The sequence below is a fragment of the Propithecus coquereli genome, unplaced genomic scaffold (genome assembly GCF_000956105.1).
Source record: "Propithecus coquereli isolate 6110/MARCELLA unplaced genomic scaffold, Pcoq_1.0 Scaffold138, whole genome shotgun sequence".
In the NCBI taxonomy this organism is placed as follows: Eukaryota; Metazoa; Chordata; class Mammalia; order Primates; family Indriidae; genus Propithecus; species Propithecus coquereli.
The window spans coordinates 6,972,168-6,991,626 of NW_012138080.1; the positions used below are offsets into that span (position 1 = coordinate 6,972,168).

At 44.0% G+C, this 19,459-nt stretch overlaps 2 protein-coding genes across 2 annotated transcripts in view; one reads left to right on the forward strand and one right to left on the reverse strand.

The window, feature by feature from the left end:
• The window catches only part of CEP68 (centrosomal protein 68kDa), a 28,748-nt gene extending 16,018 nt beyond the window's left edge, over positions 1 to 12,730 (forward strand). Inside the window, exons 2-7 of the mRNA XM_012639200.1 lie at positions 108 to 509; positions 2,156 to 3,682; positions 5,164 to 5,286; positions 7,830 to 7,926; positions 11,050 to 11,223; positions 12,501 to 12,730. Of these exons, the coding sequence (XP_012494654.1) occupies positions 150 to 509; positions 2,156 to 3,682; positions 5,164 to 5,286; positions 7,830 to 7,926; positions 11,050 to 11,219 (2,277 nt within the window). The 5' untranslated portion in view covers positions 108 to 149 and the 3' untranslated portion in view covers positions 11,220 to 11,223; positions 12,501 to 12,730. The remainder of the gene's footprint in view (positions 1 to 107; positions 510 to 2,155; positions 3,683 to 5,163; positions 5,287 to 7,829; positions 7,927 to 11,049; positions 11,224 to 12,500) is intronic.
• Positions 12,731 to 16,125: 3,395 nt separating this feature from the next.
• The window catches only part of RAB1A (RAB1A, member RAS oncogene family), a 30,078-nt gene continuing 26,744 nt past the window's right edge, over positions 16,126 to 19,459 (reverse strand). The window contains exons 4-6 of the mRNA XM_012639201.1: positions 18,644 to 18,739; positions 17,207 to 17,338; positions 16,126 to 16,945 (exon numbers count right to left, since the gene is read on the reverse strand). Coding sequence (XP_012494655.1) covers positions 16,748 to 16,945; positions 17,207 to 17,338; positions 18,644 to 18,739 — 426 coding nt within the window. The 3' untranslated portion in view covers positions 16,126 to 16,747. The remainder of the gene's footprint in view (positions 16,946 to 17,206; positions 17,339 to 18,643; positions 18,740 to 19,459) is intronic.

Genomic DNA, 19,459 nt, shown 5'->3' on the forward strand with positions numbered 1-19,459 from the left:
CTTTTTTATTTGGCAAAAATAAATAAATAAATAAATGTTTGCTTTAATCATTAAACAGTAAGGCTTCCTGGACACAGATGTCTCTCTTCCCTTTTCCTGTTTTATAGGAAGCCTAAAGCTTTAGGGGAACCCTGACCTAGGGAGTCTCAATGGCCCTGGGCGAAGAAAAGGCAGAGGTGGAAGCATCTGCAGCCGCGAAGGCCCAGTCCTGCAGGAGATGGAGCTGCGGGGAGCGAGAGGGGGCTACTCCAGGGCCCGTGAACAGGGAGCAGCCCCCACACCTGGAAGCTGAGGGAGGGCCCATCTCCCCTGTGTGGCGGGCAGAAGGGCCACCCGCTCCTGCCTGCTGGGCTGGGGCTGACCCTGACGGCCCCTTGGCAGCCTACCAGCCACAGGCCAGCAATGCCAACAAAGAGCTGGTGGCTGATGGTCTGAAGCCTGCCCCTCATTGCCTGCGTCATCCTGCCAGCGCGGGGACTGGAGACCTTTTGTGCTCTGTGGGAAGTCAGGTAGGTTCTAAGGCAAAGGTACTGTGTATTGACCCAGTGCCGTCCTTTGGGAGTTTATTCCAGCATGTCTTCACCATCTTGCATCCTTTCCCGCTACTGTGCAGGGTGGGGAATTGGGGGAGCCTGGGTATGATGATTCCTGTGTAACAGGTTCACTTGGAGAGCTGGGCCTCGGGGCCAGCAGGGGGCTCTGTCCACAGCATCTCCTATACTCAGAGGTGTGACTGATGACCTTTTGAGAACCGGGCTCATATGGCCAAGAGTCTGCTATCCAAAGGGATAGGCCAGGGGAGCTCTGACAAAGGGATCCCCGTCCTGTTTCTGACTTGGTGATCTGAGGCTTCAGGGGGACCCTGAGGAGACTTGGGAAAGGAGGGTCCAGGGCTCCTGAGGGCTCTGAGACTGAATCCTCTTTGAACCCAGGGGACCTGTCAGAGTCTTGGAGCCCCAGTGGTAGTTAGCACTGTCCCTGGTTAGGGAGAACTTTTTGGGCCTCTTTACTGCCAGGCAGCCTCTCTTAGTGGGAGTCACACAGGGACTCCTGTTAGGTTCTATGGCTGCAGACAAATCACTGAATCTGTCAGGCCCTCAGTATAATTGGGAGGGTGATCTGAATGATCTTTCCCTCCCAACCCTGACATCCTTTTATGTTCTGCTTGCCAAGGCCTTTCCTGGGAATGCCTTTGATCTCCTTGGTGTCATTGTGGCCTTGGCCGCTACACTGCTCCCCTCATGGAGCGCTATCCTATCAGGAGGCTCTGAGTGAGACTGGGAGAGAACAGAGGCTGGGCCCCACTTGCCTAGGAACAAGGGGCGGTGGGAGGCCCTGGCACCTGTGAGCCAGAGAGTCGGTGAGGCAGGAAGCAAATAAGCAGAGCCAGGTGATGGGCCATTCTGTACGAGTCTGGTGCTTATGGTCATGATGCCTGTTTGTTGAGTTCTTCACCATGTGCTTTTCATACGTGAGCTCATTCAGTCCTTACCTCCTGAGGAGGGGTGCTGTTACCATCCCCATTTTACAGGGGAGGGAAGTGAAGCTCAAGTCATAAATCTGGAAGGTGGCAGAGGTGGAGGTTGATACCAGGTCTGTCTGGTTCCAAAGCCTGTGCCCTTAACCACAGTGCTGTCCTGCCTCCCTCAGGGGTGAGTTCTCCATCGAGCAGATAAAAAGTCCACAGCGAAGAAGCTGAGATGAGTGACTCATTCTGCCAGTGTTCAGTTACGCTGACGTGGGAGCCGAGCAGGGCGGGGCCTGCTGGGTCTGGACGTCTCCTATTAGCAACAGAGCGATTGAGGGTTTCATCTGCCAAGATGCGCTTCTCAAAGCTTCAGCAGTGTATTCCAGCTTCAGCGTGATGGAGCTGTCCCACAGCTGGGCATCTGTGGAGGAAGAACTTTGAGAGGGCTAGGGACAGGGTCAGCCTGGGGAGGACAGCTCTGCTCCCAGAGCAGGCCGAGTCTCAGTGCTGCCACTGGCAGCACACACTCAGGGTCTGATTCTTGCCTTGGGTGGCAGACTTTTCATTTTGAGATTTTTCCTGAATACCACCTGTGCCCACAAGGAAACTCCTGGGTTGTCATCTAAGAAAGATATTTGGTTTGATTATTTTCAACTGGGTGCTTTTTCTTCCCTCTTATCATTACAGATGGAGGAGACCAAGCTTTCTGCCTCTGGGGAGCTACCTCAGACTCTTAGGCTCCCTGGAACTACAGCTCTTTGCTCAGCACACGATGCTGACACTGAAGATAATCCATCCCCGGTTGATTGGCCCCAGGTGCTAGACCTCAGCCAGCGGCCTCACAGCTCAGGGTTCCCTTTCCCATCACAGCCGAAGTCCATGGTGGGCCCACGTGCCGCTGCTCCTCAGCTTTCCAGCTGCAGCATCTCGGCCTCCTCCACGGGCAGCAGTCTCCACGATCGCCAAGAGAAGGTGGAGCCCCAGAGCTGCTCCCTTGCCAAGGTCTCCTCCTCCCTGGAGCTGGTCGTCCCCCAGGGATCCCCCTCTGTGGCGGGGCTAGGGCCTCAGCGCCAGTGGTCACCACAGCCTGTGTCCTCTGGGGGTGATGCTAGTGGGCTAGGCCGGAGGCGCCTCTCCTTCCAGGCTGAGTACTGGGCCTGTGTGCTGCCAGATTCCCTGCCTCCTTCACCTGACCGCCAGTCCCCTCTCTGGAACCCAAATAAAGAGTATGAAGACTTGCTCGACTATACTTACCCACTGAGGCCTGGGCCTCAGCTCCCAAAGCACCTTGATAGCTGTGTGCTGACCAACCCTGTCCTGCAGGACTCGGGTGTAGACCTGGATAGCTTCTCTGTCTCCCCAGCAAGCACCCTCAAATCACCCACTAATGTGTCCTCCAATTGCCCACCAGCAGAGGCCACTGACCTGCCATTTTCTGGGCCGAGAGAGCCAGGCTTTAAGCGGCGGCCCTCTGGAGTACCCCAAAAGCAGGGCAACATGGGCTTGGCATCTTGGAGCCAGCTCACATCTACCCCCAGAGTCCCAGGCAATAGGAATGCTACCTGGGAGAGCAGAGAGCCAGCCCTGAGGGGTGCAAAGGACCGGCTACCCATGGGCAAGCACCCCAAGGTGGGCTCTCCCCAGCTGAGGAAACGGGACAGAGGGTGGCCTTCATCTAGGCCAGAGAGGGAGAAGAAGGCCAACCAGAGTGTCCAGCACCCTGCCTGTACAGAGTCTAGATGGAAAGCAGAAGAGGAAGTGGAAAGTGACGACGAGTACCTCGCCCTGCCCACTCGGCTGACACAGGTTTCTAGTTTGGTTTCGTATCTAGGATCCATTCCCACCTTGGTTACCCTGCCCACTGAGGCTGCCAAAGGGCAGAGCTCCCTGGAAGTGTCAGACAGTGATGGGCCAGCTTCCTTCCCATCGGACTCCGGCCAAAGCCAGCTTCCCCCCGGGGCTGCCCTGCAGAGGTCTGGGGATACTGAGGGCCAGAACCACTGTTTCCTGCGTTCCTTTGTCCGTGCCCAGGACCCTGCAGGGGAAGGCAGTCTAGTGAGCAGCCAGGCCTTCGGGGTCTCCTCTGGACTGCTGAAAACACACCCCTCCTTGCCAGCTATGTTGGACCGGTGGCCATTCTCAGACCCAGGTGCTGAAGGGCAGCTTCCCAGGAGAGGAGAACAGGGAAAAGAGTCGCTGGTGCAGTGTGTGAAGGTAAAGACGTCCAACATGAAGAGGCTCTGTATATGGGTTTCTTGTCTCTTCTTCCCCCAATTTACCGCATAACAGAACATGCTAACGTCGATTGAGCACCTTTTATATGCCAGGCACTGTGCTGTACCTTATTTGGTTCTCACAACTCTCACCAGGTAAGTACCATTCTCATTTAAGTGGAGAAAAAGGCAGAGAGAGGTTAAGTAACTTGCTGACTTATAATTAGCAAGGGCTTGAGCAGGGGTCAAACCCAGGTAGAGGGAGACTGTCTGCAGAGCCTGACCTCTTAACCACTGTCCCTGGCTGTTTCCCAACACAGAGGTGTTTTGCACAAAAGGGATCTGAGCACAGATGCCTTTAGGAAACACTGGGCTAAACAAAGGTAAGTGGCTTTCTTGACTGCAGGACTTCTCAGAGCTTCATTTGCCAAAGTGGTGTAACTCTGCAGAGTTAGGGACATTAGATGTACCGTTGCCCAGACTTCTTGGCCACTGACCCTTCTTTTGTGGACCACCTATTAATATCTGGAGGTATAGTTAATACTGCATGGAACAGGGTTGTCAGGGTTGGACATCTGAATTGGAATCGTGGCCCTGCTGTCTTTGGAATTTGGGCTCAGTCTCTTTTTTTTCTTTTTTTTATTTCAGCATATTATGGGGGTACAGATGTTTAGGTTACGTATGTTGCCCTTACCCCCGTACTCCCTGGGCTCAGTCTCTTGAGTATGCTCTTTCGTAAAATCTGGAGCTCTGCCTCTTTGGGAAGTTGTGTGGGTTAAACAACAAATTTCATGTTTAGGGCTCCGTGCAGTCCCAGAGCATGCTGAAGGTTCAGGGGTGCTTCTGCTGCCCTGCCTTCCCTGTGAGCACTCAGATGCCGCATCATCACTGCAGATGGCAGGTGCCTGTGAGCCAACGCCACGGACATGTCCTAGCACTCTAAGAGGGCTTTACCCTTCCCAGATGTCACGTGGATTGTATTTGTCCTGTGAAGCAACAGGACAAATGTTATCATATACCCTTCTTTTGTGTTAAAGATTGAGATACCGTGAGGTAAAATTGGTTTTGGCTGTGGGTTTGGGTTAGTCATGATTTTAGTTGTATTTTACATTCACTTTTTCCACAGAAACAGTTTGATAGTAATGGTCCTGACCCAAGAATTGGTTTCTGTAGCAGGCATGCCTCTTCTGGGCTGGTCCATTCCCAACTGCAGGGCTAGGTCTTCTCAGCCGGTCATTTTTGGTGTCACATTCAGGCTGAAGGGAGAGAGAACCAAGTGAGACTTTTCATTGTCCTGGCAGAGGGAGGTCTAGAGTTGTGGGGTAGGGATAGGTAGGGAGGGGAGAGACCAATGCCTTGGTAAGGGAATGCTCTGGAACGATGCACAGTCTGTCTCCCAGAGTTCTGATATTTTTAGCCTTTTGATAATGTAAATAGCAGTTCAGTCAGTAACGCCATGTGTTCTTTTATTTGTCTCCACAGACATTTTGCTGTCAGCTGGAAGAGCTGATCCACTGGCTGTATAATGTCGCAGATGTTACTGACCGTGGGACTCCACCCAGGTCCAATCTTATAGGTCTCAAGTCTTCTCTGCAGCTTTACCGGGTAATATGTGGTCCTGGCTTTGGCTTGTTCACTTATGAGACTTGTGGCTAAGTTACTTGATTACAAAGGAAAATCTCAAATAATTGATGCCTAGTATATTGTAGTTCAGTTGCCTGTTATGCCTGAAATCTAATCAGAGGCCGTTTTCAAATGCTTACTGCTAAAAACTTTGTAAAATGCATGGGTTATTTCCCAGGCCAAATAGGATTTCGAGAAAATAGATTATATTTATCTTGAATCAAAAATACTTGAGGGTGATTTGCAATGTAATTTTGCAAATATCTCAGAGATTGTTAAGTACAGACCTGCACTGTTATGGAGCCACTAGTTACGTATGGCTATTTAAATTAGGTGACGTTACAATTCAGATTTTTCAGTTGAACTAGCCACATTCCTAGTGCTCAGCCACCACGTTTGTCTAGTGGCTGCCACACTGACCAGTGCAGATACAGAACACTGTCATCATCACAGAAAGTTCTGTTGGACTGCACTGCTAATTAAAGATGTGAACTGAAACTGTATTAATACTTACTCTAGCATATACAATAGGGCATTTCGGTAGTATTTAAACAACAATCTGACACCAGTTGCTTGTTAGTGTATGTGTTTGGGCATGGTTTTGCTCTTTTTTGGCTTCATTTTCATTAAGCATCTGTTATTTTAAAAAATACTTGTTTGTCGATTTTTGTTAACTCTATCCTAGATTAAGTATATTTAGGGTGCCTACAGGTCCTAGTCTGTGCCTGTTATTCTGGCATAATTATTAATAATAATCCTCTTTCATTTTCAGAAGTGTCCAGATTTGGAGGCTAAATTATATAGTTGTTATCCCTAAGTATAATGTTAACCTTTGCTGAACTACTGACTGATTTCTAGCGTATCTGGATAGCCAGTCTTTCTAACCTCTTAATGAAGTAGGAGAGGTGGTATTTGTGGTCTGAGCCTGATGGTAGTCTAGAAGGGGTTTTCTAGGACAGTTCTTTGAATTTCTACAACCTTATAACCTGACCAAGCAGAAGAGGGCGTGATTTATTAATACATGTGCATGAGCCAGGGCTGCACAGCTGGGGCCAGGCTGACTCATGGCCTCACTGGGACCACACCTCGGCTGGAGAGATGGCCTTTGTTTTCCAGCTTGGAGCCAACTAAAATTTAGGGGAGGAGCCTTCCCTGGCCTGGGTGGGCCAGGCCAACTTCTCCACCCTGGTGGGAATGTTGTTTCCTGCAATGTGAAGAGGTTGCCATGAGTTCCTCACCCAGAGTGAGCTGAAGGAAGGGAAAGATGGCTGAGCCCAAGGATCCTGTGTGCAGACTGCATGTGTGCACATAGCTATGCAGGGCCTACGCCCAGGAGGTGCAGGGCCAGTGTACCACTGCAGGGAGAGGAACCTGACCCATTAGACTTACCTCGATGGCCTTTCTAGCTTGTCAGACCAGGTGCAAATAGAGTAACTCCATTCCCTCCATTTATTCCTCATCCCATCCATCTGTGCCTCAGCTTCCAAGTTAGCCAAATCAGTCATCTTGCTTTGTGAGTAGAGCTGAGATCTGGTCTAGGAGTTACTCCTACAGGTCAGTGAGGCCTAGGCCTCTTGGGTCACCCATTTAACTGTGTCACAAAGTGGGACTATACTATCAACCCCTTCCCCACAGAATGGTGCATGGCTCATGCATACATAAGAGCTCCCTTGACTTGTGCTTAGATCAAGGCCTACTATAAGCAAATGTTATGCGTTTACATATTTTAATTGTGACTCATTTTCTCATATATTGGTACTTTGTCCAAATAACACAGTAGGGTTGAGGCAGCATATAAACCACATAGAGTACCAGAGAAGAAAATAGTAAGTATAGTTATCAAGGCAAAGGAAAACTGAAGATAGGGAAGTAGTAAATTGAAGAGTAAAATTATCACTTCAAAATGTTAAACACCAAGTTCTGCGCCCTGGACTAAAGGTAGTCATGGATTGACTTCACAGAACATCGGAACCAATCAGCTACAAGGCTTGGTAGCCATGTGGGGAAAACAAACGAGCTGTTTGGGAGACTCACAGCTTCTCGTTACCCTAGAGGACTGCACAGCTTGCAGACAGTGGGGAGGAGCCGAGGCGGAGGCAGCTGTGGTGGTCAGTTGAATGGCAGAGCTCTCCTGGTTCTGCTTTATCAGGCCCATTAGAATGGAATACAGTTTATTTTGAGAATCCCATACCCTTAGGAATTTAAGAGAGCCCTGTGAGGTGAGGGCACTAGAAGGAAACTGACTCCAAGCTGTTCATGAGCCAGCCTCTGACAGGGAAAAGAAAACTCTTCTGATGTCAAACTAAACAGAAAAAAAGCATTGATTCTGTCTACCTTGTGTGCAAAGGGGCTGAAGTTAAAACTATTGCCCTGTTTACTCGGGGAATTCTGCAGACCAGGTGGGGTGAAATCTTTCACATTAGAAGGGGAATCAAGCTACCCTGCATGGTGCTCATTTTGAATAACTTTTACAAAAATCTTAGTAAATGAAGTTTATTGTTTTTCTTTTTCTGATATGCTTTAAGCAATTTAAGAAAGATATAGATGAACATCAGTCCCTGACGGAGAGTGTCTTACAGAAGGGAGAGATTCTTCTTCAGTGCCTGTTGGATAACACCCCAGGTGAGATACTTGAGGTTTTTAATTTAGCCGGAGCTCTCAATCCCTCTCAGCAGCAGGCCCAGGGGCCCACACTGTTCCTGGTAAGGAGCCGATATTGCAAGAGCCCCTTCCCCCACTGCCTTAGATTCCCACTGCCTGTCTGCCAGTGCCCTGCAAACCCACGAAGAGGCAGGTGTAGTTAGAAAAGTAAGCCCGTTAGAAATTAGGCATCAGGCCTGCAAGAATGACTCTCTTTTGTTTCTGTACTTTTCTAGTGGTGTTTTAGGTGAGAATCCTGGCTTTAATCCAGCAGTCCTTAGTTTGTGGCTGGAGTATTCAGTGGGTATCCTTAAGTGGTTCCCTGCCTTGCCCAGCTCAGGTTGAACTCCTCTCTGGTTATCTGCTTTGTGTTCTTCTTTGGGAAGGCTTTGTTTCAGAAAAGGATTGTATTGATTAAAAGAATTTGAGGAGTTAGTCTATTCTCAAGGAATAGATTTAACGAAGTAGTGAACTGATGACAGGAGATTGGTGGCAGTGGCATACAAATCACGCTCATGCCCATTTTATAGGATGGGCTCCCAATATAGGAAAGTGCAAAGATTGACTTCAAGAGTATGCCCAAAGACTTATGTTCCTCGTTGTCTTTATGGGGCAGAGGGGTGAGGATATAATACGGAGAATGAGCTAAGGGAGGATGCTAGATTAAACCCTTGAACTGATGGACCCCCAAATGCAGCCCCTAATTTCCTGTTAGACTTCATACAACCAAATGCTAAGAGAGCCCATCTGTATTATGCCTCAGTTTGTGTTTGGAGTGACGTAGGATTTACACTGGAATCCAGCAGCGTAAGCAAAGCTGAGCAGGCCCTGGGAGCTTAAGGAAATGAGGAGGTACTTTCCTGGTGGGAGAGGGTGTAGGACAGGGTTTCTCAGCCTCAGTACTATTGCTGTATTGGTCACGTAATCCTTTCTTATGGGGGGTTGCCCTATGCAGTGCAGGATGTTTAGCAGCAACCTGGCCCCAGCAGATTCCAGTAAATCTTCCCCTTCCCCACAGTTGTAACAACCCAAAATGTTTCCAGACATCTTGGGAAGAAAAATCACTAGGGTTGAGAGCTGTGAATAGACAGAAGGGTTCCCAGCAGGCGAGTGGTTGTCCGGTGTGTATTAGGTGGGCCCTTTGCAGGCCCCTGCCCTCCTAAGGCCTTTGGGCTCTTCTGGTGTCTCTTGCACAAAGATTTTAGGCTTTTTATTAGGGCAGAAATTACACGTGCCAGGCACCTTTGCTACTTGTAATTACATTAGCATTTTACTGAACATTTTCCATGGGCCAGACGGTGTGTTGACGCAGTGGGCACGTCAGTTTTTCTCATTTAATCACAGGCTTGTGAGATGGATACGTAGTATTATTACTCTCACCTTGCCACACAAGAAATGGCAGCCTGGCTGAGCCCCGGTACACTGGTTCCCCACTGCTGCCACAGTGTCTAGAGGTGCAGGGGCCTGAGAAAGACGAGAAAAGAGCTCAAATACCAGGTATCTCCTCTCTCCACTGAGGCCACAAGTAAAAGCAGGCCTTTTAAAAGCTATAGGTTTTTTACCTTCATTTAGAAATCAGTTCAATAATACTTTTTAGTGCTTAATCTATAATAAGAACATCCTACTTTGCCTTTTTCTCAAAAGGGATCTAGAGGTATTTTATTGGACAAAATGAGACTTTGGGTTTTCTGTGGTTTTTCAGGTTTCTATCCAGGCTCTGTGAGATTTACACAGTGCCCTGCCCTCTGCCTGGAATAATCAGGAACTTGTCTGTTTTGTGAAAATCACAAGTTCTCCTTAACACTTCACACTCTCTCTCTGGCTAGGTGCACAGTTTACTTTCTTTCTCCAGGAGCACATTGTCGAGTCAGTAGAGCCAGCACACAAACACGTCCATTTCATTCCTTCCCAGCTTCTCTTTTACTTGGTCTCAACCAAATATTCCAACAGTCCAGAATAAAAGTTCCCTGAAATCCATTGGCAACTCACAGGAAGACTGGGGCAAAGGTCTGATGAAGGTGGGGGCAGAGAACCCAGCCCAGCCACCCTCACCGCCAAGCTTTACTGCACACTCTGGCTGTATTCCTCTGCCAACTCTCGTGAGTTGTCAGGACGGCACGCTGCCCCGATGACATTGCACCGATGTGGCTTCCCTAGGGGCTGATCTCAACACAGCCGGCCTGTGTTCCTTCTTCCACCCTTCCAAGTCAGCATTGTCTGCAGATAGGCAGCTTCCCGTTTCCCTTCCTGTGCTGGCAGATGCTGCAGCTGTGGGAGGAAACTAGGGAGAGTGTTAACACAGCTGATAAAGGCGCAGGAAGCCAAGGCAGCCTTTGTTTAACAAAAGAAATAAGTTTTTTAAAAGAGAAAAAAATAAGCCTGCTGTGAAGCCCATCCGTTCCTCACATGAACACTTCTGACAGTGTAGGAATGGAATCTTGGCCTCACTAACAATCTTGTCTTTGCCTGTTCTCAGATCATTTTCTTTTTAAATCTGTAAATGTAGGATCCACAAAAAAGGGTTCACAAGCATTCCCAAATACATTACCAGAGCACCCATATGTGATATGACAGTCTCCCCCCCAGCCAACACAAGTTGATAGGATCCAGTGGCAGGGGCCAGCATCTCAATCTTGGCATGTTATTTCATGTCATTTAAGCCTTATGCCAGACAGATCTGGATGTGCCCTGTGTCTTACCTCTGAAGTCAAATACCTGTTATCATAGAACCGTATCTACCTGCCCTTCTGTGAATTATATAATTCCAAAGTGACACCAGTGAATTCTTTCCTCAGCTTTAATCAGAAGTCAAAGCGTTGGCTGGTCCGATGGTAGTGGGTTATCAGAACTTATTAACATTAGTGTCACTAAAGTTGGTATTCAGTCCCCCACTGCTAAATCTGACTGGCTTTAAAAAAAAAAAAAAGTCAAAGTGCAACAGAAGGCCCAGGAGAATCACTGTTTGAAAAGGCGTACATTCTGAAACCACTGCCAAGTCCCTTTTTGTGCAAAATGCTATATACCCTTGTACATTCTCTTGAAAATGCTTACTAGGCAACACTTGCATGGGTTTTTTGGTCTAATTGCTTTGAACCTCATTGTTAGTTTTGAAGGATGTCCTTGGGAGGATTGCGAAGCAGTCTAGTGAGCTGGAGAGCCATGCAGATCGCCTATATGACTCTATCTTGGCGTCTCTGGACATGCTGGCTGGTTGCACCCTCATCCCTGACAAAAAGCCCATGGCAGCAGAGCAGTGCCCATGTGAAGGGGTTTAACCTGGTAAGTAGAGGAACCCAAGAAGAAAAGCTGCCCTCCAACCCTAGTGCTCATGAGGGTACAGAAGCTTATTGGGCCAAGAATTAATCAAACAAATGAGATGCTGGAACAAGACAGCCAATGGTACTGAAAAAGGAGTTGCTGGTCTTCTTGTGCTAACAAAAGCTCACTGTGATGTTTTCTGTTACTCAGTTTCACCCCTGCTGAGGATGAGGGTGCCCCATGCTTCCATTTCTATGGCAGTCTTGTCACCACCACCCTAAGACAACAGCAGCAAAACTTACCTATACCTACTTTATGTCGGCATGTGTATACTTCTGCAGTATGGGGCCATGATCAGGCCAACCCCATTCTGCAGGCTCTCCTTGCCCACCTCATTTGGTGTTCCGTCTCCAAGCATGTGACAGTACCAGGTGCCCACAGAAACCCATAATTAGCAATTACTCTTCACCTACCTCAACCCCCCCGCACAAAGGGTCTCTACAATTTCCCATACCACTCCCTTCCAAAAGAGCTAGGGGGGTAGGGGGATGGAGGGGGTAACATGCCTTGGAGACTTAACAAGTAGTATAACTTCCTTTTGCCGCCTCAGGAAAGTCTATAGAAAGATGGGAAAGAAGGGCTGGGAGAGCAGGAGGGGGCTGGCGCACCCTCTATAGGGTTGCTACTGTCAGTGCTCTTTAGAATTCCACAGCTGGACTGTATGCTCTCTGAAATGTCCTCTCCTACAGCAAAATGTTTGTAGTGCTTAACTTACAGAAGATTTTCTAGGTGATTCCTGTATTGGGCAGAAAGAATAGAAATAACCACATGTACTCACCATTAAATTGGAACTAATCAATCAACACTATGCACATATAGAAATAACACTGATCAGAAATCAAGCAGGTGGGAGGGGAGAGGAGGGGAAAATTCACACCTAATGGGTGCAGTGCATGCTGTCTGAGGGGGATGGGCACACTTTGACTCAAATGGCACAAAAGAAATTTTTGTAACCAGAACGTTTGTACCCATATAATATTCTGAAATTAAAATATAAAGTGTAGAAATTTATATATAAAGTATAGAGATAAATAAAGGTAAATTTAACAGAAAGAAAAAGATTTTCGAGGTGAGAACTCACTGTAGGTATGTCAAGAGCAGGGACATACCTACTCATATTTGCATCAAAGCAATTTTGAGTAGTCATCTTAGTTCTAAAATGAATGCAGATGACTGCTGTTGTCACTTCTTCCTCTGCAATGTTATGCCTGTGACAAATGGTTCTCTTTCTCTTGCAGGCATCTTCTCAGGCAGAGATGCAGTCTGTCAGCCAAATGCTGGGTGATGAGAAAAGCTTTCTAAAGTCCTTGCAAGAGCCACTCAACACTAAAGTCAAGGGGGAAACTTAACTCTAGTATACTAGCTTTAAAATGCCTTTTTTTCCTGAAGGGAGGGCTCTTGAATTACTGTTTTTATTTACAATGAATCCTTCCACACTAAGGTTTTCCTTTTGGTGCTTCTCTACAAAGAGCATGTGGCTTTGCAGTTTTTGATAAAATAAGAAGACTTAAGAGTCTTGCCTCCCGCTCCAGTTTAAAACAGAACAGATAAATCTCAACTATTCCACCTGCTGAGATCATTTACAGAAGGCTGGTATGAGAAACAGGGTTCCAAATACTTACATAGAAGAGGACCCAAGAGAATGAAAAGAGTGAATGGTTGTTGAGAAAACTTAGGCCTTATCATAAAACTAAACAGGTTTGTAAATCCCTCTTTGAAGATTGTTAGAAAGTACTTTAACCCTCTGTCTACAGAAGAAAAGGGGTAAATGAATAGAACCTCTACAAATTACTTTGTATGTTCAGGGCTTAGGTCTGCACCTTCCTGCCTAACTACTAGTATCTTAAAATGTCAGGGATGCGGAACTGCCATCTGCTTCAGCATGGCTCTGGAGCTAATTATCAAGCTTAAGGGTACCTCTGGGAGCATTCATCCCTCCACTCCTACTCTCCCTTGGAAGTTGTCCAGGGTCAGGGAGGGAATGGATAGGATCATGTAGCCTGGTTCAGTACAGAAAGCTATCAACAGTGACGAGAAGATTCTTTGTTGCTTGGGAGTTGACACATAAGTACCTTAATAGATGAGGGGGTGGCAGGGGGGAGAAATCTATGATCAACCATTTAAAACATCATTCTATAGCTTTTCGAAGCAAAATCAGTTATTGCTGGTAACCACAGATGCTACAGAAAAGCATTTTAAGTAAGTTCTATCTTATCTGGGCCTTGAATGAACCTGGTAGGAAAGCACACTATAATGGAACTAAAGTCCTATTATTACATAATTGATATAAATTATCAATTTATGATAATTGATTAAATTATTGGTTAGAATTGGTTAAAAAGCCAGAGATGTCTAAAAGCCTCTGTCTTTAAACTGATATCCTCTTTGACACCGCTATAAATTGGAACATGTTTTTCCACTGCGTATGTTACAGAATAAACAGCCCTTAAGAATTAAACCTATTTATTTACTAGTATTTGATAAGCATGAAAGTAAGTTTCTAATTAATATTAGCATAAAAATTGAAGAAAACCCTACAGAAACTGGTCAATATTACACCAGTTGAATGCAGAATGTGACATTCTATTCCTGTCAACTTAATTATAATCGGCTTCAACTAACAGGAATTTTCACAGAACATTTTATTTTGGAATACCCTGTTTCCCAAGAAAATGCTACCTTACCTAGAGATGATCTAAGATGTTGTTCAGTCTCTTTTAAAATGTGACTAAAGGGTACTAGCTCTATGAATCTGGTTGTGAATACCACTGAAGAATATCAGCACAACTGTTAATTACATTAGTCATGCTTTAAGAAGTTTAAGACCTCCCTTTAAAACTCAAGCTGAAACTGTTTCAGCCTAGTAAGATGCTGCCAGTTGCATTTCCATGAGCAAACATGGCTGGGTTAGATTCAAGTAGAGTGGCTGGCTGGTGCACTCTAATGCCACACTGGAATAAAAGTTCTAAGTAGCCCCTTAAAATTCATGGAATTTGAGTCCACGGGGAGCTGGCAATACGAAAAGCTAGATCAGCAGTTTCAAGTCCTGGGATCTCATAGAGCCATAGCTAAGCTCATCAGCAAATAGAAGACGATGTCAGTACAGGGCTATCTTGAAGCTTAAGTGGGAACACAAAGTTCTGATGTAAGATATGGAATGGCAACATACATGCTAAAGGAAATTTCAGTCCAAGGTCAAAGAACAGAAGCTACTGCTCAGATCAGTAACGGCTATCATTCTGTAAGGATTTCTCAGGGCTCACAACTGCTTAGGTTTAGAATTACACTCTTTACTATGTAAGCTAATTAACAGCAGCCACTTACATTTAAAACGTGACAAGCGGTAATTCCCTTTATTAAATGAACAGATTAAAGTCCATAGTAGCCTTGAAATGTTTGTACTTGAAAATGGGGATAGAAATGGTAATATATTTTTTTCAAAACTGCATTTATTGGCATATACATGAAAGCAAATAGTGAAGCATGCTGAAGTATGTTGTGCTAATTCCCAATCTTGACTGCCATGGGAGAAAGACCACTATAGAATTTTCCAAACTAAGTCTGTATATATTCTCACATGTTAAGTTTATCATATAATGTTTTCTGCTAACTTTCCAAGAATAAGCCTACAGTTTGAATTTCTGCTGTATAAAATGAAGTGCACAGCATCACACTGTCTATCATTTATTTTGTATCATTTAACTACTTTAGAAAATAGTTTCTCAATTCTCTCCCCCTTTATGCTGTATTAAGGCCAAAAAACCCAAAACATCTAAAACATTAAAAAAAGATCACCCAAATAACTATTGGTAACTTCAGGAATTGGTTAGTTGCCTTATGTGAGGATAAATAGATCCAACGAGCACATCTATAATACAAAGTAAACTATGATTTTATTGTGAAATTCTCATAGATGGAAAATTAAATTGAATATTTATTCTGTCCATTTCATTTTACAATAATCTTACCACTTATTTTTGTACCATGTATTTCAATTGCCTGTTTAGTGAAAAATAAAAAAAAAATATGTAATTTTTGGCTTGTTTTTAGCTTCAATTTTATCATTAAATTAAGGAAGCCACAATAAAACTTGTTGTCAGCAGCCACATCCCAAGCCCATGTGTGAAGACTATTTTGGCTGCTACTTCAACCTAAGGAAACAATCTTTGACCTCAATCACCTTAAAATGCCAGAATTAGCAGACTAATTCTTCCCACAATAAAAACAAATCCTGGGATCTTGAAGGTCCTATTTAACAAAATTCTCACACATGCAAAATTTCACTGAAATAAATATATTTCCCTCACTTGTCATTCCCACCCAGCATTCATGTTTTGAGTTAAATTTTAGGGATATAATCTCTAAAATTAGGGCAATTAAATTTCCTGCTTTCTACTTCAATGCTTAACTCTCCTCCAACATAAATTATATAATTGTGGAGGATAAAATTGTTGACAACTGAGAGCATGGAAGAAACATTAGCACATTAGTATGATCATTTGCCAATTAGGAAAGGTGTGCTGCTTTCCACCTCTACCACAGATGAATTAGCGAAATGTTGATAAATGAAGCCATTTCAAATGGTTTGAGAAGGATAATGGGCTAGACAGCATATATTCTAAACTTGTTTTCCATACAATTTGAGCTCCCTGAACTGCTAGAGTTGGTTAAATCCCTACTCGGCACAGAAGCCTCCCTAGGTTGTTTACTGGGTATATTATCTAGAAAAGCAAATAATGGATACTGCTCTAAGATAGGTCTAGAATGCCTTGGTTGCACACACAAATGGCTGTTTTTAAATATAATGCAAGGCTCTATTTCCCTTTAACCATAAGAATTAAAACAATACTTATCACCATACAGTTGATATTACTTCCAATAAGTACAATATTTATTAAACATATCTTCAGTTGTTTTGTTACATAGTGTGCAACAAATTACAATATTCTGCAGCCACAAATTATATGCAGAGTATGAAGAAACTATTAATCAGATAGTGTAATCTTTCCATTTATAACTCTACAAGGAAGAACTAGCAAATCAGATCTTACATATAACATCTCACTAAACTTTATGCATGGAAAGTGACAGACACCAGTTGTGCTGTTTGATACAAAATGGCTGAACTTCATCTTCAGAAGACTAAACCCGACATCTAAACATGCCAATATAAACATCAAAACAAAATATATTCTAACCAACCACGGGAAACAGTCTGATATCAGGAAAGCAACAAAGATTACACACATTATTTTATAAACCAGCACACAAAGGTTTAAAACAGTTCTGAAAATGAAGTTAGCTGTCTTGAGTCAAGGGAATAAAAAAAAAGTCAGTATTGACCATTTACAATCTCTGACCTTTGTGGAGACGGTAAGAATCTGTTGTAGTGCAGCTACATACAGTACAATTCAGGCAATTTTGTTTTTTCACTTGGGTTCAGATTGCAAATTTCATTGCTGTGAGAAAAGGACGGAGGCAAATTTTAGCAGCAACCTCCACCTGACTGCTTGACCGGAGTGCTCTGAATTTTAACATTGGACTTCTCTGCGCCACCAGCTGTTGCTCCAGGACCCATTCGCTTTTTAATCTCAGCTGCCATTGTCATGAAAGACTGTTCTACATTCGTTGCGTTCTTAGCACTGGTTTCCAAAAATGGAATTCCAAGGGAATCAGCAAATTCCTAAGAGAATAATAAGGCACAATTAACATTGAAAAATCTTTTTCACTTAGTGTATTGCTACCATCTATAATGGAGATTGAGGAAGGACTAAATTCACAGGATCCAAACAGGCACTACATAAATTGTCACTGTCAAAGTATTCTAGTGCTGCACATATTTTTAAAAGTTAAGGTGGTTATGGCCATAGTATGACTCTACACCCATACATAATTAAAATTCAACACCTTTAAATTCAGTTTGAAAATCAAACTTTAAACATACCTTTGCTGTTGTGTAGTCTACTACTTTCTTTGTGGTGAGATCACATTTGTTCCCTACCAACAACTTGTTGACGTTTTCACTGGCATAACGATCTATTTCCTGCAGCCACTGTTTAACATTATTGAAGGACTCCTAAAAAGACAAACATGTTAAAGTATGATAATATAGTTCTGGGCACAACTACTCTACTGAAGCAAGTGATAAAGAGAAGCATCCTTCTTGACCTAACAGACAAAAAAGAAGGGCTAGTGAGACAACTCTAGCTACAATACAACTGTAGTGCTAGGAAAGAAGTAAACTAATATATTAAAATAACTATAAATATCTAAATGAATGACAAACAGGAACTTGAAGGCTTGGAGATAAAAATACCTCACTTGAAAGGGAAATACAGCTTAATATTAAACTACAACTCAGGCAAACCCAATTATTTTGAAAGATGCAATCTAAATGTACTGTAAAACCTGGTTTTGAAATTAGAAAAAATTTTGATTTATGTATAAGATGACCTACTGTTATTACTAGAGATGTCAAAAGATGTTATTTAATAAAGATACTTGTTTTCTTTTCCACAGCCATATTTAGGGGAAGAAAATTTTCATTTTAAAATATTTCTTGGTAATGACTGGAGATTTTTACAATTAGCATCATTTTTTCTCCTGTTGGTGTCACCTACCCAATGCTTCCTCCAGTGGCACTGGCACTGAATCTAAATATCTATGTGTAAGTTATCTCCTAATTAGCTATGATTTTATAGCTGAGGTGAGAGTTAACGTTTGCTACGAGAAAAATAAATTCCCACTTTCAAAGTTTATCTTTTATTCTTTTCTTTATAGAAGAAAAAAAGGGGGGCCCTGAAATCAGCTGTTTCAGATCAAGAGAACAGTTAGCGATAACCCTTGGACCACATTTTTAACACTGTCCCAGATATTTCTCTGCATCCCCCTGCCCTCTCATGGCTAATCTTCAGATACTCACTCTCCCACTAAAATCCTCCTATAGCTCATCCTATTCAAATCCTTTATTTCTGAACCATATCCTCCACAGAGACCTCTCATTCTATTTCTGGCAATTATGATAGGCAAATTCTAATTACCAGGCCAATTCCTGTACCACCAAGAACACAGTATAAACCAAAACAACCTGCAATTCCCTACAAATTCTTGCCTATATATGTTAGTGTCTTGGCTACATGATCAAAGTTATTTAGTTGATAATAAATACCACCAGTCCCCTGAAAGCAAATGTAAAACTAATTACTAATTTTCTATTACTAAAGGAAAATAAAACAAATGTTTTGATGTGATTCCCATTTATATTTGGGGGTGGACAAAGTTTTCAGCCCTAAAAATAATAATGAGGGCTTATAGGCAATTAAATGAATCTGTTTAGTAATTTCCTGCTTTGTCACTGAAACAATCTCTTCTTGGAACTTACCTGATCTGTCACATCATACACAACTATGATCCCATGGGCTCCCCTGTAATAACTGGAGGTGATTGTTCGAAATCTTTCTTGGCCCGCTGTGTCCCACTATTGGAAAACAATCAAGAAATCCAAACAATTCCATTAAAATAGGATTGGAGGAAAGTGCAGGAAGAAGGAAAATAGTTTAGTTTTCATAGTTGTGGAGATCATCAGGATTTGACACGGAAACATTAACCCCTCAATGTTCACACTACTAAACTGCACGGTAACTGCCAAATATCTGAAAGTCCAGAAAGAAGACAGTACCTACAATTAAGCTTGCAGTAATGATACCAAAATTATAAGCTCTTTGAGAGCAGAAACTACTCTCTCATACTTTTCACATTCCCTACAACCCTTAACAACCGTGTTAAGGCAGTCAGCATGAATGCAGGAACAGGTTGACTTCATCAGGAAAGCTCTTGGCCTAAAGCCCCTTGTACACAGTACTCTTAGACTTAAGACAAACCCACTTGCTAGTACATTTTATCATCACGGAAAGGACTTATAAGGACCTAATTTGGGTAACTACCAGTCAACACAACACTTCAGGCCGGGCACGGTGGCTCATGCCTGTAATCCTAGCACTCCGGGAGGCCAAGGTGGGAGGATCGCTCTCGAGGTCAGGAGTTCAAGACCAGCCTAGGCCGGGCGCGGTGGCTCACGCCTGTAATCCTAGCACTCTGGGAGGCCGAGGCAGGTGGATTGTTTGAGCTCAGGAGTTCGAAACCAGCCTGAGCAAGAGCGAGACCCCGTCTCTACTAAAAATAGAAAGAAATTAATTGG